Source organism: Panicum virgatum, chromosome 9N, assembly GCF_016808335.1.
Source record: "Panicum virgatum strain AP13 chromosome 9N, P.virgatum_v5, whole genome shotgun sequence".
NCBI lineage: Eukaryota > Viridiplantae > Streptophyta > Magnoliopsida > Poales > Poaceae > Panicum > Panicum virgatum.
The window spans coordinates 80,028,094-80,050,997 of NC_053153.1; the positions used below are offsets into that span (position 1 = coordinate 80,028,094).

At 46.4% G+C, this 22,904-nt stretch overlaps 2 protein-coding genes across 4 annotated transcripts; one reads left to right on the top strand and one right to left on the bottom strand.

The window, feature by feature from the left end:
* Window positions 1–319: 319 nt before the first annotated feature.
* Window positions 320–10,553, bottom strand: LOC120691379 (ATP phosphoribosyltransferase, chloroplastic-like). The gene is made up of 12 exons (XM_039974431.1): window positions 10,209–10,553; window positions 10,040–10,099; window positions 8,494–8,607; window positions 8,273–8,338; window positions 8,076–8,183; window positions 7,898–7,981; window positions 7,179–7,280; window positions 6,980–7,093; window positions 6,811–6,891; window positions 1,142–1,261; window positions 731–838; window positions 320–638 (listed from the first exon to the last, which is right to left on the bottom strand). Exons 1-11 carry the CDS (start codon window positions 10,473–10,475, stop codon window positions 743–745), a joined length of 1,212 nt encoding a protein of 403 aa, XP_039830365.1. The 5' UTR covers window positions 10,476–10,553; the 3' UTR covers window positions 320–638; window positions 731–742.
* Window positions 10,554–13,268: 2,715 nt separating this feature from the next.
* Window positions 13,269–19,816, top strand: LOC120691052 (probable serine acetyltransferase 2). Of its 3 annotated transcripts, none has more exons than XM_039974011.1 (10): window positions 13,269–13,834; window positions 15,098–15,316; window positions 15,420–15,479; window positions 15,680–15,775; window positions 15,866–15,890; window positions 16,384–16,478; window positions 17,914–18,080; window positions 18,792–18,865; window positions 18,963–19,044; window positions 19,277–19,816. In XM_039974011.1, exons 1-9 carry the CDS (start codon window positions 13,571–13,573, stop codon window positions 19,013–19,015), a joined length of 1,053 nt encoding a protein of 350 aa, XP_039829945.1. In that variant the 5' UTR covers window positions 13,269–13,570; the 3' UTR covers window positions 19,016–19,044; window positions 19,277–19,816. The 3 variants fall into 3 exon arrangements, with proteins under 3 accessions (XP_039829945.1, XP_039829944.1, XP_039829946.1); XM_039974010.1 differs by having other exon boundaries at window positions 13,271–13,834; window positions 19,234–19,805; XM_039974012.1 differs by having other exon boundaries at window positions 13,311–13,834; window positions 15,119–15,316; window positions 19,234–19,799.
* The last annotated feature ends 3,088 nt before the right edge of the window (window positions 19,817–22,904 follow it).

The window sequence follows — 22,904 nt, forward strand, 5'->3', positions numbered from 1 at the left end:
ACCTGTCAATCTTAGCTTTCAGAAAGGCAATGGCAAATGGAATACATTTGTCGGGCTGCTATTTTGTCTGTTTGACCGTATAGCCGCACCGACAATCCGACATGTATGTTTGTTTTTTGCATTACAGAAAATTGAAGAGAAAAAGGAGTAAAAGAGGGGGGGGGGGGGGGGGGGGGGGGGCAGAGAATTACTTTGAAGTGTACAACTGATGCAGGCTTTTGCTTTCACCCCGAAACTGGCTCAAGTAGTTCCCAAAAAAAAAACTGGCTCAAGTAAAAAACCAACTACGAATAAGGCCGGAATGCTTCACAGGACATCATATGCATAAGAAAAATAAGAGCAAATATGACAGCGGGACATGAGTTGCCGCTTATTCATTCCTCCACTACGGAGGCAAACGTTTTGGGCTTTATTAATTTCAACATGCCCAATTATTCAGAACTGCTGCGGCATGCGAGATCAGCACACAGAACACGCACCTAGCAACGGATTTTGATCTCTAATCAACTGGTACAACAGATACTCTCACGCAACTGATGCCTACCTAGAGTATGTAACTATGTATACGATGGTACAAAAATTTCCTGGAGCTGGGTCCATGATGAGACCATGACAGGCATTCCAAACGAGGCTCAGTTCTGCATACAGATACATCCACTTCAGCAAGAACTAACAAATGTGGTGCTGAAACAATAAAAACAGATCATTGAAAAGGAGAGCGAAAGCTTACTCTTGCACCAAGTTACAACCCCAGTTCTGTGAGAAGATTGCGCCACCTGGGTGTTTCTTCATCAAATATATAAGTCAGCTTTGTTACCAAGACTCCGCTGCCACCAATCTGCGGTTCAAAAACCATATCGATTCACATATAAATATATGACATGTCCAACAAGAGTCATATAGGCCGAGAAGTTATATGGACCAAGTATTCTGTAGCAAGTATTCTGTAGGGTCTAAAAGTAAGTAATATGAGCTTCACCAAGTTTATGAAAAAAATCACAACATAGTTCCTTTTTTTTTCATATTGGAGTGGAAGTGGAGAAGTTCCATGCTTGCCAGTTGTAACTGCTAGCGATGGAGCTTAAACCCGTATTTAAAATCCTTATATACACCATAAAGGTAAAAGGATAAAGTGCCTTACAGATCTCAGTTGTTGAATAGCCTTGTAAAGCAACTTTTGTGGAACAACCGCATTCATAGCATAGTATTCCACAGCAACCTTGCCATCGCGTCGGCAATAGACAGGACTTATAGTTGGGCCCTGTCCACATCAAGATTCAGTAGATGACATCATAATCATGGGTTAGAAGAGTGAGAATTCAACCAGATAGTTCAAAATGGCATGGTTTCAGTGTTTAATTTGTAAAATCATGAATACTTTCGCTCGATTGAACGTTGATTGTATAACTGGGTAATGCTGATATATCCTCTAGGAGACGTGATATATATAATCAACTAATTACTAATTATCATAAAGTTAATAGGAGCCATTATTTCCACACCAAAGGGCTAGAACTTCTCTCATTAATCAAGAAAATAAAGATAAATAAATACTTTAGTGGCTTAATAGTGGGCCAAAAATTAAATGAAGCAGAGTAAGATATGTTTATGTAGATACTAAAGTTGCTACATTTTGTATCAGTGTCCACTGTCCTCATATGATGATAATGACATATGTCTCTAATATGGTAGATAGTAGGATTAGAGGCTACCCGCCCTCACGTTGGAGGCTATGGGAAGTATTTGGTTCTAATCTTGCTTGTTCTTCATTGATACAAGATAGTCTCTTTTATAGAGACGACTGACTTGACCCATAAGCAATATGACTTGACCCCTAAGCAATATCCTAACCGAATTAATCCATCTTATCTCTTTCGTAATAAACCAAATTAACCTAATCAAATAGGATTCGGCACTGTTCACGCACGTGCTACAGTACTCGTGGGCCTAGATCGGCCCATAACACTTCTCACGCGTTTTTCTTCCTCCTCTCATACGTGCGGCCCACAAATGAGTCCACAACACTTCCGCCCTCCTTTCGAAACAGCTCGTCCTCGAGCTGAAATGATGGTTAGCGCTCCTTGAACGACTCCAAGGGCTCCCAAGTCGTGTCGGCCGCTGGAAGGCCGAGCCACTGCACCGAAAGCTCCCACACGCCACGGTTGAGCCTTGCGTGCAGCACCTTCTGAGGAGTAGGGACAGCCCGGCCGTGGTCGATCGGCGGTAGTGGTACTGGTGCAACAGGAGGATCGCCCACATGCTTCTTGAGGAAGACCACATGGAAGACGTTGTGGATACGGGCCGAAGCTGGAAACTGTAGACGGTAGGCGACGTCCCCAATGCGCTCCACAACCTTAAAGGGACCATAGAACTTGTGTGCCAGCTTGGCAGCCGCACTGGATGTAATGCCTGCCGCAGCCCGATGGTTGAGGCGTAACCATACCCAATCTCCGACAGCAAACTCCACGAAACGGCGAGAGCGGTCAGCCGTCTCCTTCATGATGTCTTGGGCTTGGTGAAGGCGACCACGAATGTCGGTGAGGAAGACGTCACGCTCATAGAGCTGGCGGTCCAGGGCCACCACCCGCGCCAAACCTGGTCTGTAAGATGCCAAAGTCGGTGGAGAACACCCGTAGACCACCTCAAATGGCGTGGTCTTAAGCGCAGTCTGGTAGCTGGTGTTGTAGCAATACTCGGCCCATGGCAGCCACCGCAACCATTGCCGTGGTCGATCACCAGCGAGGCACCGTAGATCGATGCCCAAGATTCTGTTCGTGACCTCAGACTGCCCATCCATACTTGGAGAAACGATCGACGACAGTGAGCACCACCGTCTTGCCGCCGATCCTGGGAAAACCCTCCACGAAGTCCATGGCAATATCTGCCCAGACCGAGCTTGGCAACTCCAGCGGCTGCAGCAGGCCTGCTGGGTGAAGATGCTCTGTCTTGCTGCGCTGGCAGACAACGCAGCTGCGGACGTAGTCGGTGACGAGTCTACACGCGTGTGGGCTGTAGAAGGATATCCGCAGGCGATGCAGCGTCTTCTGGGCCCCTTCGTGGCCGGTCCCGTGTGCATGCTGAAGAAGAACCGGCCACAAGGCTGAGTCGTCGGGGACGAAGATGCGTCCCTTGTGGAGCACCAGTCCGTCCCGCTCTGTCCAGGCTACTCCGGCCAAGCCGTCGGCGATCTCCTTGCGCTTGGCGATGAAGGAGGGGAGGGACGCCACCTCCTGCTTGAGCTCGTCAAAGAGCTCAAACTCTGGTCGGGACAGCGCCAAGGCGTTGATGGCGCACTGATCCTCGTCGCGCCGGGAGAGAGCATCGGCGACGACGTTCTGGCGCCCCGGCCGGTACTCCACCGTGAAGGAGTACCCGAAGAGCTTGCTGACCCACGTGTGTTGAGGGAACGTGGACAGCCGCTGGTCTAGGAGATGCTTGAGGCTGCAGTGGTCGGTCCGGACGATGAATGGGCGCGTCCACAGGTACGGTCTCCAGTGACGCACTGCCTGCACAAGACCGATTAGTTCGCGTTCGTAGGCCGCCAACTTCATGTGACGGGGCGCGACCGTCTTGCTGTAGAACGCGATGGGGCCGTCAAGCTGATGTAGCACGGCCCCGAAGCCCGAGCCGGAGGCGTCGCAGTCGACGACAAACGGCTTGTCGAAGTCAGGAAGCTGTAGCACGGGTCCTGTGGTGAGGGCGTGCTGGAGGGCACGGAAAGTGTCCGTTGCTTCCTGCGTCTAGCAGAAGGCCTCCTTCTTGAGGAGGCCGGTGAGGGGCGCCGCGAGTAGTAGCCTGTGAGCCCGAGGAAGCCCCGAAGCGCCCGCAGTGTCCTAGGCAGCGGCCAGGCCTGAACAGCCGCTACCTTGGACTGATCCATGGCCACGCCATCGCCGGTGACGATGTGGCCCAGATAGGCCATGCTCTTCTCGCCGAAAGAGCACTTAGACCGCTTCAACACCAGCCCGTGCGCCCGGAGGGTGTCGAAGACGGCACAGACGTGTTGCAGATGCTCGCTCCATGTCTTGCTGTAGATGAGGATGTCGTCGAAGAAGACAAGAACGAAGCGACGGAGAATAGGGCGCAATACCTCATTCATGAGCGCCTGGAACGTGGACGGCGCGTTTGTGAGGCCGAAGGGCATCACCAGGAACTCGAAGTGGCCATGATGGGTCCGGAAGGCCGTTTTGTCGATGTCGGCAGCGAACATCCGGACCTGGTGGTAGCCGCTACTCAGGTTGAGCTTGGTGAAGAATACGGCGCCGCGGAGCTCGTCCAAGAGTTCGTTGACGATAGGGATGGGGAACATGTCGCGGACGGTGACGGCATTGAGGGCGCGATAGTCGACGCAGAATCGCCATGCCCCGTCCTTCTTGCGCACCAGCAAGACCGGGGAGGAGAACGCGGACGTGCTGGGGCGTATGATGCCTTGCCGCAGCATGTCCGCGCATTGACGCTCGATCTCGTCCTTCAGCAGCTGGGGGTATCTGTACGGTCGAACCGCCACTGGAGCCGTCCCGGGCAGCAGGTGAATGTGGTGGTCGAAGCTGCGGCTCGGTGGGAGAGTTGTCGGCGGCTCGAAGAGGTCGGCAAACGAGTCGAGGAGGAGCTGGAGGTAGTCGATCGCCGCCACGGCCGCAGCAAGGCGCGGTCTAGAAGGAGCGCCCTTGCCCACGAGGCGCACCCGTCGGCCGCCGTTCCAGAAGGATAGGCGCTGGCGCGCGCAATCCCAGTTGAAGGAGCCGAGGGAGCGCAACCAACGGTACCCCAAGACCAGCTCGTAGCCCTCCAGTGGGATGACGAAGACGTCAATGTTGAAGGGTTCGCCGCCGATGATGACGCGGACCGCACGGCAAACCACGGATGACTGCAGCCGCTCGCCGTTGGCTACTTTGACGTGGACGCCGCTCAAGGGCTCTGGAGATATGCCCAGGCGATCTGCTGTGGATGACGCCATGAAAGTGTGCGTGGATCCCGAGTCGACCAGGGCGGTGATGGGGACGCCTGCGATGTTGGTCTCGAGGAGGAAGGTGTCGGTGCTGCCGAGGCCCGTCATGGCGCACATGGACACCTCGACGGCCGGCTCGGAGTCGTTGTCGGAGGCATCATCTTCCAGGGAGGAGTCTTCGGATATCTCAATGGTGTAGACCCCCTTGCCCTTGCACACCTTGTTGTGCCCGGGAGCGAACTTCTCGGGGCAGTTGAAGCACAGGCCGCGAGTGCGGCGATCGTCCATCTCCTCTGCGGACAGCCGCCGGAAGCGTGTAAACGGCGGGGCCGCTGGCGAAGGATCTGGCGGTGGTGGAGGGACGGCCGTGGACGCAGAGGGCGCCGGTCGATGCTGGGAGGTCGCCGCGGACGCTGGGGCGGCCGGCGACGCCGCTGCTGACGATGATCTGGAACCCCGGGGAGGAGGGCGCTACGCAGATCGCGACTCCGTGGCGATCGAAGTCGAACGCCGCTCGTATACCCGAGCGAGATTCATGGCGTCCTCGAGGTGCTCCGGGTGCTGCATCTCCACATCGATCTGCAGTGTGCTGCCCAAACCGGCCATAAACAGGTCGGTCTGCTGCCGTTCGGAGACGTCGTCGCAGCGGGCGAGTTGAGTGAGGAACTGGTCGATGAAGTTGTCGACCGTACCCGTCCGGCGGAGCTGGGCCAGTTCGCCGAGGGGGTTGCTGCGGATGGATGGCCCGAAGCGACGGTTGATGGCCTGAACGAACTCCGTCCACGATGGAACGCCGCGATTACGCTCCAGCCGAAAGTACCATCGGGCGGCTGCCTCGTGGAGGTAGAAGGATGCCGTCCAGGTCTTGTTCTCCTCCGGGGTGCGATAGGCTTGGAAGCACTGCTCGCATTTGTGTAGCCAGATTGCCGGATTGTCCTTGCCGTAGTAGTCGGGGAACTTGAGCTTGTGCGCGGGCGATGGGTGGGGGGATGGCGGATCAGATCCCGAGGCCTCGAACTGGTTTGTGGGAAACTTCTCCAGGACCCGGGTTTGGATCCGATTGACGGCTACGTCCAGTGCTGAATACTGGTTCTTGACTTGGCCGATCTCATGGGTGCTGAGCTCGACCACGCGGAGGAGGTCGTCGAGCTTGGTGCTAATGTCCGCCGGAACCTGGGCGTCGGCCATGGCGGACAGAGGTGGCGCCGGGTGAGGAAGTCTCTGATCCGGCGGCTGCGAGGGCAAGAGAGCGGCGGCTAGGGTTGGGATTGAGAGGATTGCGGAGGAAGAAGGGACGGCTGCTGCCGCGCTACAGTACCCGCGGTGCTACAGTATAGCGGGTACTGTCCACGAGATGGCGGCTAGGGTTGGTGGTGGGGTTGGAGGCGCAGGATCGTGATACCAGATGATATGGTAGATAGCAGGATTAGAGGCTACCCGCCCTCACGTTGGAGGCTCTGGGAAGTATTTGGTTCTAATCTTGCTTGTTCTTCATTGATACAAGATAGTCTCTTTTATAGAGACGACTGACTTAACCCCTAAGCAATATGACTTGACCCCTAAGCAATATCCTAACCGAATCAATCCATCTTATCTCTTTCGTAATAAACCAAATTAACCTAATCAAATAGGATTCGGCACTGTTCACGCACGCGCTATAGTACTCGTGGGCCTAGATCGGCCCATAACACTTCTCACGCGTTTTTCTTCCTCCTTCTCTCATATGTGCGGCCCACAAATGAGTCCACAACATCTCTAATTTAAAAATAGAAAATTATCACTCCACCATAAGGTTGCACAACCACACATGATTCATGACCACTTTTTAGAAGTTGAACTTGTTGAATATTTATAATTCTTACCTGCAATCCACATATTGATGTCAAGCTAAGAACTCTCTCTGCCACATCTTCTGCACTATTGCCTCTCATGTTTGCTGTGACCTTGTATGGCATTTAAAGGGCAATAAATTAACCAATTAAGCAGGCATACTCATCTATCACATAACCTATAAAACGCATAAATATGTACCATCAGCTCCGTGCTCGCTCTGAGATGAGCTTCTAATCTTTCAAGCAGCTCATGGGTAATCTCCAACACACCTTTACGTTTGTGCAGAGATCTCCTACATGCAACAAGAGTAGCCTGCAGAGCATTGGATATTTAATAAAATGAATGAAATATTTCTCTCTAAAATGTGCGCGCATGTGTGTGTGAGAGAGAGAGTTACCTGGCTTTCCAAAGCTACTCCACCTTCAATTTCCTTCAGGTTATTCTCACGCAAGGTCGTTCCGCTACTCACGAGATCCACGATAGCATCAGCCATACCCATCTTCATAGGAGAAAGAAATAATTACAAGTAACAAATGAAAACTTGAGACAGGCATTGTAATATTCTAGCAATACAATGTTGAAAAAAATTGTGCGTTCATTACCGAATGCAAAGTTCAGACTTAGCATAACCTAAATAGCAGACATGTGTGGCCCACAGTCACAAAAACGGGGTCAGTCCCAGCATTCCTCGACCCAAAAACATATTCCCCGTACCAGGAACACAGGAACAATATCGTCCCCTCCTTGTAAAAAACCTTTAGTAGCACTCCCCGATTCCATTCCTCAACCGAGGAACATTGTGGTACGGTATGGTATGGCCAATACAGATTTGTGCCACATCATAACTAATAAAAAATGAAAAAAAAGGGGGTGAGGGGCACATTACACAGCAAGACAACAGATAATACCCCCTGTCCTGGCCTCTGAAAACAATGACGAGCGTATAATTCTAAGAAATGATGGCATTTTAAATACTATGGTGACACATAAATGGATATCCTGCCTGATTGTGTCATCCACATTCCAAATGAATAAATGGAAGAAGTACAAAGAACAAAAAGGAAGTATCACAAAGAAACAGAAGGAAATTTTAAAAGAAAGGAGCTCAAATCTCACAGGAGGAAATGACTCAAGTGCTCCATCAGCAGATAAAAGGCGAACATGCTTAAAACCATTCTCTTTCAAAAACTTAGCACCTAGCTGCAGCACAATAACATAAATTTGGTCATTGATCAGAAAAACAGTGATGTCGGGAGTAAGAATTTGACAAGTCAAAATTTGTAAATGTCCATACATATCCAAATCCTGTAACAACACGTAGTGGTTTTTCTTCAGTCCATTCAGGCATCTTTGCCATATCCTCCACGGAGTGTATGTTTTCAAAAATGCCTCCCTTAGGTACCTGGTCACATGCTTTGACTGCTTCAGATAAAAACTTCAATTAGGAACATCAAGACTTGTACACATTAACGCTCTTGGATAACATCATACCGCAAGGGATAAACGACACTGTCCGAAATCCAAAGCATCATGAACAACTACTAAGTCATCATTGACCTGTCACATAAATCTTAAACCACATAAATGCCCAACAAGTGCAACAAAATCATAATGATTTTCTTCACAAAAAGCTCATGTAAAGTACAATGTGAATTCAATTAACACAAATTTGTATTAGAGAAAAGATCTAACTTGATTCTTCACAAATTTACCTGCCCGTATTCACTGACTGTGTCAAAACCCACAATACCAAGGTCAAGATCCCCTGACTGCAGTTTACGAACAATATCTTTAGGCCTTTGAAACCAAACCTCCAGATTTGGAATCTGCAAAAAAAAAAGGATACCCTGAGATATTCAAGATGGCATTCTCGATGACATTCCAGATCACGTGACTTGAACCGTTAGACTTTTGGCCTCAGCATATTTTTTTACTGATATGACATATAGGAATTCAAGAAAGATATTGTTCGTAAACTCCATTCCTCAGCAACCATGTTCCACAATGTCACAGCTTCAAACATGAAATTTAACTTGAACTTATGGTGAGATGCTGGTCAAGTCGACAAGCCTTCGCTCACATTAGTATTAGTTCACACTAGAATGCCATCGTGGAAGAAGGTTTCGCCAGATTGCCATTATGAAACGATGTTCCTCCGCTAGAATGCCATCCAAGAGGTTTTAGACACTTTCTTTCCTGTATTGCCCCTGCCCCTCTGTTTTTTTTCACATGGATGGAACGGAAGAATTCCTCTCTCTGTTTTCTTTCGCTCCTCACTCGTCTTCTCCGCGCGACCGCGCGGCGCCGGTGCTCGGCGAGCGCGCTCACCACTCCGAGCCCGCACCCTCACGCTCGTTCCTGCCCGCCCCCGCGAGCGCTCGCACCTGGCCGCCCCCATGCCCAGTGCTCGCTCCGACGGCCGCCTCCCGCGCCGGGCCCGCTCACGGTGAGGCCGCCGCGCGCGCCGAGGCCCGGCTCGCAGCAAGGCGGCCCCAACGCGGGAGCAGGACCTCAGAGGCGGTCTCACCGCGGGAGGCGGGCTCGACGCGGGGAAGATGACCTCGACGGGCGCGGTGGCCTCGCCGCGAGCCGAGCCTCGGCGGGCGCGGCGGCCTCGCTGCGAGCCGAGCCTCGGTGGGCGCGGCGGCCTCGCCGCGAGCCGAGCCTCGGCGGGCGCGGCGGCCTCGCCGCGAGGCAGCTCCGGCGCGGGAGCCGGTGCTCGGAGGTGGCCTCGCCGTGCGAGGCAGCCGTCGGCCGGAGGAGGACCCAGCGCTGGAGGCGTCCCGGCGCGGGAGGCCAGTCGGCCGCGGGCGCTCGCCGTCGGCAGACTAGGCGCGGTCGGTCGGAGCGAACAGCGTGCAGTGCTCGATCCGTTCCGAGGCAGGGGCAATAGAGGAAAAAAAGTATGGAAAAGTCCTCCGATGGCATTCTAGCGGATGAACGTCATTTCATAATGGCAATCTAGCGAAACCCTCTCCCACGATGGCATTTCTCCAAAGCCCACTTCTGAGGATGGTCTAAATCCAAAAAGCTCCAACCAGTCCCTCTTGCTAAACTTAATTGTTAAACACGTCTTACATTAAGCTATATCAAGACAGATCCAGGGAGTAGGAAGCTACGCTGTCGTTAAACCATGAAATCCAATCATGAATCAGAACCTAAAGGCCTACCGATCCAACACTAACTAGCCACAATTTCCCCTCCTCCCTGCCAGATCCAATAGACGTTACTGTGGAGAAACAGGGATGGAGACCTCACCAGCGGGATGTCGGCAGTGTACTGCCGAGGGTTGAGCTGCCTCACCGACAATTGACAACTCTGCGCCATCAAGCACAAGCAGCACAGAAACAATAATCCAAATCAGCCAAAAACGGAAATAAATTCAAACCCAGCAACGGAAGCGAAGCCTTGTTGAGAAGCACGGAACCTTGAGGAGGTTTAGGGTTTGCTCCGCCATGCGGCCCTTGCTGGGGAGCCCAATGCGCACGACGGTGCGATCCGCGGACAAGGGAGCCGCCGCCGCCGCCGCCGCCGGTTTAGTGACGACGGCGGGCGCCGAGGCCGCTGCCCGCGGGGCGAGGGAGCGGGAGCCTGCGACAGGCGAGGGGCGGAGGCGGATGCTTGATGGCGGCGAGGGCGACAGGGGTAAGGGGATGGCAGTGGAATCCAGCCGCGCCGCCAGCATCGCCGACATTTCAGCTCGGTCTCTCGCTCTCGCTCTAGGCTCCTGCCGCGGCGAAGCGCCGGTGCCCCAAATCCCAAGTGGGGGTTGTTGACTGGGTCTGGGTGGGTGTGGTGGACTGGTGGTGCCGTCTGCAGTGGTGGGTCCTGGTACTGGTAAGTGAAAAGTGGGACCACCAGGCAGGCAGACACATGCGCCGCGCGCACGGGACTTTGGATGGGACCACAGATATATCGCGGGTTTATTATTGTTCCGGGCGAGAGAGTGCGTGTGTGGTGTGGTTGAGCAGTTGGGCAACGTAAGCAAGTTTGGAGGAGCATTGCAACGTTTTTTTAGTTTATTAGTAGGATGCATGTGTGGGACACACGTGTTTGAAGAACAATATTATGAAAAATAAATAAATAAAATATATTATTTCAAATATTCAAAATACCAAGATGAACACTATGAAAATTACGTCGTTTATTAATGGAGATAATTGAGCAATCAAACTTTTATGATCCTAATAGAAAAGAAAAATGTATTATATGTCCATCCATGGTCTGAAAACTTACAGCCGGACAATCTATAATAATACAACCTAGAGCGCTGGACAAAATATTAACTACAGAAAGAACTGTTGTCTACTTTTATGCAATAGTGAAAAGATCAACTTTTCAATCTATTTGCATGTAGCACACTGAATGGCAGATATGTTACACATAAACCATGTGGATTCCAATTGCCAAAACTAGCATCCTTTCCACCATAATAATACAGATCAAATTGACAAACCAAATATGCACAAAAGTGAAAAGCTAAAAAGGCTTTTATAAATACCTCCAATTGAAGCTAGAACCCTAGATCAGAAGATGATGCCCCCAACCATTGCCATCCCCGTGTACTCCCAAATGTTGGAATGAATTGACAAAAATCAGATGCATATCTTCAATTCATGAGACAAATAGGTATCAACGATGTTAGCATGCACGAGCTTCCAATTTGCTCTCCTAAAAGTACTAGCGATATAGATAATAATATGGCTTATGCATTTCATTGAACATGAAGAAGGCAAGAGAGACCTACGTGAAGAAGACGGGGACACAACGCTCTACAATCTACTCCGTGCCTTACCACTGTCTGTTGTACGCTTGTTTTCATAATGAAACCAACTATCGCACATTTAATATTTATATTTAAAAGAAATTATTTTGGAGATAGTATTTGTTAAAGATAAAAATGTTTGACTGCGATCAAGTGAAAAGTTGTTGTATTTTGAGACGGAGGTAGTATATTTTATTGATAGTTGAAAGTTACTTTTATTGGAGATTGGATAGACCATGTTTTTAATTACTACTATCTCGGTCCCAAAATATAGCAATGGTTAGAGATAAATATTTTCAACTTGACCAATAATATATTTAAATTGATTTTAAATAGAAAAATTACATGTATGACAGTTGGTTTCATTATAAATAAACTAATATTATTTTTATATTGCCAAATTATTAGAGTTTAAAAGATTTGATTGAAAAGAGTCTAAACTAATTGTATTCTAGGACATAGGGAGTACTCCTGTGTGACAATTATCAGGTGTTTTGTCCCAATATATAGTCGATCACCAAGTGAAAGCTGACCTGTCTTTAGATGTTTTGCCACTAACTTATCCATTGTATTCTATCACTTTTTTGTTGGTAGTAAATTGGTTTTATTTGAAATTGTGAAAGACCAGCAGCGCAGCCCATCACCCTAATAGTAACATGTAAGGGATAAGAGTCAGTTTTTTATGTAGTTGGTGTATTTCTATTTTGCAACCTAGTGATTGGTACATAAAGCTTAAATGAACGGGATGTCTTGTCACACGAACTTCACCTCCCATACTTTCTTTATACTTCTTCCAAAAAAAAACCCTAAAAAGTGATAGTAAAAATATTTGATAAGCTGTATCCTGTGTGCTTAAAGTAGTAGTGAGTTTAGATAATAAATTTAGAGCATGAAAAAAAGTCCAATTAGATGCAGAAGGCACATGAAAAGGATTGAGGAAGCCCCCGCTCGTGCTTCTAAAACTGGATACTTTTTTAATCAAACTTTTTAGGTTTGAACTGATATTTATCTTTGAGTTTATTGTTTTGCATTGCATGATCTGACACTGATGGATTCATATTTGAGCGTATTTTCATACGATAATCAGTTTCATGGTTCTGAACACAGCAATACGCCAATACGTTAGTAGATGAGAAATTGAAGGTCCAATCAAAACACGTCTTCCATTCTGATAAAAGAGGCGGTAAACCTTTGGCACGGCCTAATGCTAGTCGGCCGGCCTCGTCGCCCCAGCCAACAAGAGCGACACGGCCCGCCAAGCCAGCGGCAACCCCGAGCGTGCGTGTGGCCGTGTCAGGCAGCCGGAGTTTCCTGACGTCAGCCGTCAGGCCTCCCCCACCCACCATCGCCGGTCGTCGTCGGCGCCTCGGCGGCGGCACGAATCACGCACGAAACGCAACGCAACGCATCCACAGCTCCGGTGAACCGGGGACCACGGGCGCCGTGAGCCCACTGGTGAGCCGTGCCCGTGCGCGCAACGATTCCGCGGACCGCACACATCACACGTCCCGAGCCCCGTCCACCGGCCCGACGCGCGGACGCCGCGCCACCGCAGGAGGGCAGGATACACCATCCGCATCCGCCAAAAGGCATAGGAGGAGGCAAAGCGTGGCTGCCGTTGCAGCACCAGCACAGGCCGCCGCGCGCCCGCCCCCCTGGGGCTCCACCGCCCACCGCAAAATCCCCGGGAAAAGCCGTCACCGAGTAGCGAAAAGCGCAAGCCTCCAAAACCTCGCCGCACCAGCCCCGGGCCCGGGCACGCATCCCCAGACGGCGTCACCGCCGCCGTCAGTGGTGGCGGGTGGGGCCCCGCCGTCGTCTCGGCGATTTCGATTGCTCCCAACCGCTCTTTTTTTCTCCGCTCCTCCCCCCGTGCGCCTTCGCGCCTCCCTCTCCCTCCGTCCGCCCCGCCGCCGCACGCGCACGCACGCACCCGGCTCGCCGCGTCGCGCCGCCGCAGCAGCGTGCGGAACCCTAGGATCGCGGGCTGGCGGCTTACGGCTCTGGCACCGCTGCCTGAGACCATGGCGTCCTGCGGGTGCCTGGTGCTCGAGAAGGTGGAGGACCACAGCGGCGAGACGGCGCGCGGGAGGGTGAAGGTGGCGCCGGCCGCCGCCTCCGGGTGCGGCGGATCGTGCGCGGGGGTGTGGAGGAGACGGTCCGAGGCCATTTTCCCCATCTACGTCATGGGGAGCTCGCGGGCGAGCACCGTGGCGGCGGCGCGGGGCATCCTCGACTCTGCCGAGGACCCCATATGGGAGGCCGTCAAGTCGGAGGCCAAGTCTGAGGTGAGTATGTCTCGGGAATCAGGAACCTGCTCTCGCAGCTCGATTGGACCATTGGTTGGATTTGATCGCCGCGCGGCCCGTGTGATTTTGTGGCACGCAGATGATGAATCATGGTTGCAAAAGATTTTCTTTTTTCTGGCTCTTAATTGTCATCACCTTTCCTGGAATTTGCCACCTTACTCTAGACTCCGTTTACGTATATCCAGATTCCTGTGGCAAAATGCTACAGCTTGGAGTATTAGTCTCTCCGTAGTCAGCTTTTCTAGTTCTTGGGTTTAATAGCACCGTTATTTTTCTTTTGCGTGGGGTGGTCAAGTGCGGCATTATTTATTTTATTTTACTTTGACAAGAGAGTGGATTGGTTGAGATAATTTATTGGCTAGGAGCTACTTTTTAAAGCATTACTAGTTCTCATTTCTTTTTAGTTCGCAAATAGGTGTGGGTTCAGCTTAGCCAAGAAAGCCAAATTTTCATTGGCAACCCGGCAGCTCAACTTTAATGATGTGGTAATCTGTTTCTGGCAAAAAGTCGTGTGTAGAACTGAAGAAAAAATTAATGATGCTGTAATCTGTTTTGGCAAAAAAGTTGTGTGAAGAACTGAATATGCAGGATCCGGAATATCTTTTGCATTTATTATGTAGGGAAGCTAAGTTTTGCTCAAGTAAACTGAAGAAGCAACAATAAAATACAGCTCCATGCAACTAACGTTAAGCATACCTACAACCTGCAGAAGATCTTTATGTCTACTTAATTATGCAAAGACAGCAAATCCTGTAAAAGAATGTTGCAGTAAAAATCATGCTGATAATTTGCGCTCTTATTAGTATTCTAATCTTACTGGCGCCCCTCTTTATGTATTGTCGTATCTGGCATGATTTTGGCCCTGTTTAGTTCCCACCCTGTAAACGCAAAATTTTGCGAAAGAATCTTGCTAATTTGAAGTACTAAATGAAGTCTATTTACAAAACTTTTTGCATGGATGGGCTGTAAATCACGAGACGAATCTAATGAGCCTACCTAATCCATGATTTGCAACAGTGATGCTACAGTAACCATCCGCTAATTATTGCTTAATCATGGATTAATTAGCATAATTAGATTCGTCTCGCGATTTACAACCCATCTGTGCAAAAATTTTTGTAAATAGACTTCATTTAGTACTTCAAATTGGCAAGATTCTGTCGCAAATTTTTTTTGCGTTTACATGTAAAGGGAACTAAACAGGGCCTTTACTGATATTTTTTGTTATCTGATGGCTGACAGAGCGATGTTCACATTTCACAGGCAGAAAAGGAGCCTATTTTAAGTAGCTTCTTGTACGCCAGTGTGTTGTCTCATGATTGTCTGGAGCGAGCGTTGAGCTTCGTCCTTGCAAACAGGCTTGAAGATCCAACATTGCTTGCTACTCAACTAATCGATATTTTTAATGATGTTATGATGAATAACAAAGATATATGTCGTTCCATTCGCCTTGATGCTCAGGTGAGTCACTATTATTCTGCGAAGCCATTTCTTTTGTGTTTACATATGGATTCTTCTACATCATCCTGTTAATGATCTATTGGGAACTGCTTTTCCAATTCAGGCCTTCAAAGACAGAGATCCAGCTTGTGCGCAATATAGCTGGGCATTGTTATACCTAAAGGTACGTACTACGAGATCCATTCCAGGTTGACCCCCTGGGCAGGATTTCATTGCTCATTTTACTGAGTAGGATTAAATTTCCTGTGCCATCCTTCTCTACCATGTTATTTGTTTTTTTACCTTCGTATGCCAGCGAATTCTTACAGACATAAGACCCTGATGTCCAGAGTCTTATTACATTGCTTGTATGCTGTTTTTCAGGGTTACCAATCCTTGCAATCGTATAGGATAGCTAATGTATTATGGAACCAGGGACGTAAAGTTCTGGCTTTGGCACTGCAAAGTCGTATTAGTGAGGTGAAACCTGATTTCTTAAACAGCAGACAGATTGTTATAGTCCGCATAACTTCCCTTTTTGAGTAAATTTTGCTATTATGTTGATTGCAGGTATTTGCTGTGGATATACATCCAGGTATCTCGTCTATGAATTTAGAAGACTGTATTTTAGTTATATAATAATAATTTCAAATTTACACACGATTTTCAGTACATGTGGGATTGTTGTTTCCTTAAAAATATTGGAGAAGTTAGATACAGCCATGCCACAGAACACTAGAAAACACTAGAAGTAAATAAGGTGGTAAGACACAGTCAGCCATGATAAATCAGTCACCAGTCAACTTAGTAGTAACTGAATTACTATCAGTTTATTAAGAACCAGGTCATAATAAAGTTCTGTACTTAATGCTTATGTAGTTATATCTATTGCCATCCTGTAAGTGCTTTGTTGGTTTGTTCTTCAGGCTAGAAAATAAGTGGCAGGACCCTGCAAGAGTGCTTAGTGCTTACACCTTTTAAGTTTTCATCTGTGAAATTCAGATCATGGTTATTTATTTTTGTTTTGTAGTATGCTTTGGAACTTTAGTTTTTTCCTCCCTTACCTTTCTTTATTTCCTATGTTGTAGCTGCCAAAATTGGTGAGGGAATATTGTTGGATCATGGAACGGGCCTAGTCATTGGTGAAACTGCTGTAGTTGGAAATTGGGTTTCGTTAATGCAGGTGACTGTAGAAATCAGCTCTCTTTTTCCCTTAAAAAGTAGTGCGATCCTGCAATATAATTTTTTATTCCACAATTTGGTGTGTTCCTTTCATGATTGAGAGAAATTGTTCAGTTTTTTTTTTGTTTCCAGAATTTGTGTGTTCCTTTCTTGTTTGAGAGAAATTGTTTAGTTCTTGAAGTCGTTCTGAATGCTGAAAATGGGTTTGTTGGATTGCAGTTGGCTGGTTAATTAGCTCTGTTCCAAGGTCCTTTTTAGTTGTTACGTTCTTGTTGATTATAAAGAAACGAGATAAATAAGTTGCAACAGTGTATCAAAAATCATAATAGCAACTAGCATATGAAGCATGATAGGCATGCATATTTATCTTTGGTTGTTCTTTCTATGTATAGTCAAGCTGGTATGCTGCAACATGCTGTTACAGTAGCTGCATATTTCTATTACCATCAACTCACTGTTGGGTATCATGTTTCATTATGTCTTGAAAAGGTAGTGTTCAATTATACCTATTCACGAAAATAGAGCATATTATTCACGAAAATAGAGCATATGCAGTATGGTTGTAGTGTTGGCCATTGTCATAACGAATCGGTTGCTATTTCAAATGGTGGAAAATACAAGCAGTTTAAGAAACCACAAATCCTTAGACCCCAGGCAAAAATCATGTATAAGCAATGAAATCAATTTGATTATGCTCCATCCATTCATTATTACTTTCAATATAGCAAGTTGCAACCTTCATGGCTAATCAGTTATTCAGTTGTAGTTGTCAAGCTAGGCAGCAGGCTATATCAAGGTGTCCAGGTTTTTATCAACTGAAGCTGTGAATCTTCCTTTGATAATCATTTTGACAGTAGGTCCTTTTTGAAAGGCAAATTTGCCAAGGCAATGCAGTATTATTCTATGATGATAATATACAAAGAAGATATAAATGCCAAGTTAGTTATATATCACTACTGATAAATAATATGTAGTGTTCCATTTTTTAAGTTCTCCATTAATTCAATGGATATCTAATTCAGTTAGACTAATCTCTATGCACCATTTGTACTTACTCGATGAATATTATCTTTTCTGTATTAAGTTCAGAAGATTTTGCATTTTAGTCTAGACTCTAGAGGCACGAGAAACCTTTTGATGTGCACATATGCAAGTATGACAGAAGAGGAAAAAGAGAACATGCATATGATTGCTTTGCAGTATCGAATTTCTTTTCCCTTCAGTTTTTGGTAATCATAAATAACTTTAGTCCTCACTTGACTAATTTCCCATATGTATTCTATAACCATTGCATGATTTTCCTATTTCTACAAATGTTTTTCATGCTGGTTCCTTTTCCTTCAAAGTTTGATTCTGTAAGATCTCTAACTGTTCTTTAGGGAAAGCCGTAGCAAGAATGGAAGTTCCCCAGCTTATGAGTCACACCTTTGGTACAGGGTGTTACACTTGGAGGTACAGGCAAGGAACATGGAGACAGGCACCCCAAGATCGGTCAGGGTGCTCTTATTGGAGCTGGTGCTACTATCCTTGGCAATATAAATGTAGGTGAAGGTGCCATGATTGCCGCGGGCTCCCTTGTTTTGAAGGATGTACCTCCCCACAGGTTAGAAATTAGACTACTATATTACAGTCTTACATAAAATCACCGCAGCGAAAATTTGAGCAAGGGAGAAATCTGAACTTGGGACCTCAGATGTACCTGCACAAGGGCCCATCATTTTACATGATGAAAATTTTAGCAAGGGGGAAATCTGAACTAGGGACCTCATAGTGAATTTAGATGCAATAATATACTATCCAGTGTATATTATTGCATCTATATTCACTATCGAGCTGCTAGAGGCTACATCTTTACACACTTTTTGAAATGTCTGAAATTAACTTTGCAGCGTGCTGGTTTAAAACCTAGAGCACAGTTTGGTTTAGTAACTTAAATAACTAGTCCAGCATTATGACACTTGTGTCATGTCTAACAGCTGCAGATCGAGTCTTACTAACTACAGATAGGTGGTATATCTCTTGGTAGCTGAGCCTTATAATAATCAGTTGCAAATATAAGCACCTGGTCTTTCAGCACTGCAATGTCCTATTGACAATTAGTGAAGAATCTATAAGGAAAGTTAAAATCCTGATGGGAATCAAGCTTGTAATGGCCCATCTTTGTACAACCTTTGATTAAGACAGTATACATTTTGTTAGTGCAATACTTATTTTGTTAACATTTGGTCATCATTTCTGCTATAACTGAATGGTTTTCACTATATTATAAGGTCATCATTGATTTTTATACTATTGTTTTGCTTTTATTTCAAAGTATGGCTGTAGGTAATCCTGCAAAGGTAGTTGGTTATATGGAGAAAGAAGATCCTTCTTTAACTATGAAACATGGTAAGCATGACCAGAGATTTTAACAACCTAAATTATCTACTTTACATTATCCACATTGTTACGTTGTGATGTTACCATTTCTTCTGATTGGATGCAGATGCAAGGAGAGATTATTTTGAGCATGCTGCCATCAGATATTCAGATGATTGATACAGCTAATGATGACTCTTTTATCAGTGGTGAGCTCTCCATTTTAATATTTAATATGCTGTTTTACGAAGGCAATACATGTCCTAGTACCAATGTTCCTAGGACAACCCATTATTAGTTATTTGAGCCATCAATTTATAGATCTAACTTATAAAATGCTTGATGCATGAACGTTGAAGGTTGCTTCTGCCCTGAATGAATCCATGTCTTATTTGCAGGAAGATTTGTGGGGTGAAAAAAGATTTGCTGTTTTATTTGCAGGAAGTATTGTTGAGTGAAAAAAAAAGGTTTCATCATATTATTGGCCCGAAGTCTTGACTCTTGAAATTAGAATTCAACGAAATGGGATGAAGCAAACTAATGCCATTTTGGACATTTCATCGTGTGCACTATAGCTGGATAAGTTGGTGATCTTTGAGTGCTCCTCTTTCTGCCCAGGCAACCTAATGAAGAAGTTGAAAACGGGTCACCACTCACTAGGGCACCCAAATCTGCCAGTTACAGTTTTTTTGTACCTTAATCTGCTGTAATAACGTCAAGCATTTTGTTGGCAAACATGTTAGGAAACTAGGAATGGTTTATTCCTATATATGTAGAGATCCCCAAGATCAAACATATACTGATATACGGCAGCCTAGACCTCAATGGACAATGTTGACTAGCTTTAATGAAGCTAAAGCAATACCGAGTGGTGTCGCAGACACACACTAGGATTGCCTATGCAAGTCCATCCGAGAAGCCTTCAGTGCTCATCTTTTATAGAAAGTTCAGAAATTTCATAACACAGTTAGCTGTGAGCAAGTGTATGGAAAAAAAACTGCCGATTGGTGTTACCCTCAAATTTTCTCCTCGTGTGACCAGCACCATGTCTTCAGCATGTAGACGTAGAAGCACCTGAATTACCAATGTACCTAATCGCAAAGAAGCTCTTGATTTCCTGACGGTTAAATTGGACACTCAAATTTCAGTCCCTTTTTCAAATTATTCGCATCATGAATTGGGGCTTCTATAACAAAGGCATATCAAGAGTTCAAAAGGCTGTTGATGCAGTTGCATGCAGCTGTTGATATGTTTATCTTCTTTTTTTGTGAAGCGGTTTTCATCTTCTTTCCCTCACCTTTTTCCAGCAAGAATACGCTACGATCTTTGAACAAAAATATGGTTGATGACTAACTAAGGCAAAGCATTCATATGTTCTGAACTGTGAATCTGACAGCCAACCAAGTAGCTACGCTGCTAATGTACAGAAGTACTTGAGTTTTCCTAAGCTATGGCCTCCAATTTCTTCTTGAATACGACCTCCAATTTCTCATGTATTGTCAGAGAAAATGTATTGGCAGTATGTTAACGGACGGAGCAGCGGATGTTCTTTGAAATTAACCAAAAGTCACCAGCCCATTTGCATCTTGTCAAATTTGTTGAGATTGTTTTCCTACTACCAATCTACCATATCCCAAGTCGGTGAAAAGAATCAAGGACATCATAACAAAAAGGCAGAATTATGCTTCAGAAGTTCAGATTGAAGATCGGGCTAAGGGACAAACAAGATGCCAGATTTTTAGATAAGGGAATATATTTTAATATTTCAGCCTCTGTATCGATAGATACATGTGACTGTTCATTATTACAACCAACCAAAAGTCCACAGAACGACCAAACAAAAAAAGCACCACAACCAAGTTTGTGCTGAGTGGGAAGAAATTAAACATGAGCAATTCGATTACTAAAAAGCCATCCATTGGAGGTAAAGCATTCCATAGCAGCTACTTCAAGAGCACGACACCCTGACATGATTGGTGGTCTTCCCTCTTCTTTTTGAAGGAGTGCCCAAAAGCAGATCCAGTGAGTCGCCCTGAATATTACCTGCAAAGAAGAGAAAACTTGTGCCTTGTTAAAAACCACATCATTTCGGCTTAGCCAAATTGCCCATAAAGTGGCGCATGCTCCCACCCAAGCCTGATACCTCAGTTTTTTGTTTACCCCGTTCAGCCAATTAGTGAAAATATCATTCACATTTAAATGCATAGGTAAATTAAACACAACCTGTACCAGTCTCCAAATGAATTTAGCATTTGGACAATCAAAGAAAAGATGTTGCATTGTTTCGTCAAGATTACAAAAACAACACCTTACACTTCCTTTCCATCGTCTCCTTGCTAAGTTATATTTAGTGAGTGTTACACCTTTTAACAGATACCACATGAACACTTTAATTTTAAGAGGAATTTTCAGCTTCCATATAACATGATGATGTGAAACTTCATTGGTAGTTAAAGCCCTATACATAGAGCGAACCGTGAACATTCCATTTTAATGTAGAGACCAAATAAATTTATCATCACGATCATGGAGTTGAACATCCACCACCCTGGCAACTAACTACTGCCATTGGCGCAGATTGTTGTCCACCAAGGATCTCCTGAACGTTACATTAAGAGGGTTTGATCAAAACACCGTACTCACAGAATCTGATTTCTTCCTAACTATATTATATAAGCCGGGGTATTGACGTTTAAACGGAATATTTCCCAGCCAGGTATCCTCCCAGAATCTGATTTGGGCCCTATTCCCTAGTTGAAATCTGCCTAATCTCAAGAAGTCTGACTTGATGTTCATCAAACCTGACCAAAAGTGAGAATCCCCAGGCATATATTCCACTTGGGTGATTGTTTTATGCCTCAAGTATTTTCTCCTAAGAAGTTACTGTCGATATTTATCGCCAAGCATGCTCAGGGATACCCTTAGCAGTAAGGTTTGTAGGTAGGGATCGACTGCTCTGGAACTCGATGGTGCAAGGAACACAAAGATTTAGACAGGTCGGGCCACGAGTTGCGTAATACCCTACGTCCTGTGTGGTGGTTTGTATTGCCTTAGGTGTTGATGTATTTTGAGGGGATCCCTGCCCGCCCTTATATATCTGGGGGACAGGGTTACATGGAAAGTCCTAGCCGAGTATAGTTGGAGTCCTACTACAACAAGATTGGGTAATTTCCTTTGTACTGCAGCTAGTTCTACGCCTATTCGGTAGTTACAAGAGAGGTAAGGTCTATCCATGAGCTATCCCTTACTCTAGAACATTCTATGCCTATAAGCAGTCCCGCAGCCCCGGGTCTGACAAGCCCCCGAGCTCTTCGTACCCGAGTCCTGCAGGCGTCGAGTACTTGGCTGGGCATCTTCGAGTACTTCAAGTAGTCAGAACATCCTTCTGGTTGCTTCTGTGCCTTCCTTCAGATACGTCGAGTAGTCCTCCAAGTACTTCCGGTTGCTCCGAGGCTGTGAGGTGCTCAAGCCCTGAAGTCTTGATCATATATGGTGCGCGAAGTACTCGCGCTCTATATGGAGTAGCCCCCGAGCCTTAGGTTGAATCGCAGAATTAGGCTGAGGGTCACTTCAGTCTTTTTCTTTTATTATTTTCCAAAAATTTGAAAAATGAATCTCTGATGCACATATCCCGCAGCCCCCGAGTCTTGAATTTAAATCTCTCAATTTAAATTTAAGAATCAATAACTCGTGACAAAATTTGTGATGAAACTTTCTTGAAAAGGAAATAATCCGTTGATCTTCCAAGTATTCACAAAATTGCCATCAGAGACCATATAAACCTGTTCGGTAACTCCTAGGGTTTTTATCCTTTTTATTTCTGTCCGCCGTCAAATTCAGATTTACACTTCCCAACTGCCCGTGACATCCGTAGCCCCTCTCGTAGCCCCGAGCCTAAACTCGTGACCTTAAGATGGCTCCCAAGAAAGACAAGTCCAAAGTTGAAGATGAAGCAGTTGCGAATCTTTCCACAGGATGGCGCAGAAGCAAAATGTCTGAATCGGCTGTACAAGAACTGGAGAATATGGGGTCTTCTCCAGACTCAAGGTGTAATCCAATGGCGTGCAGG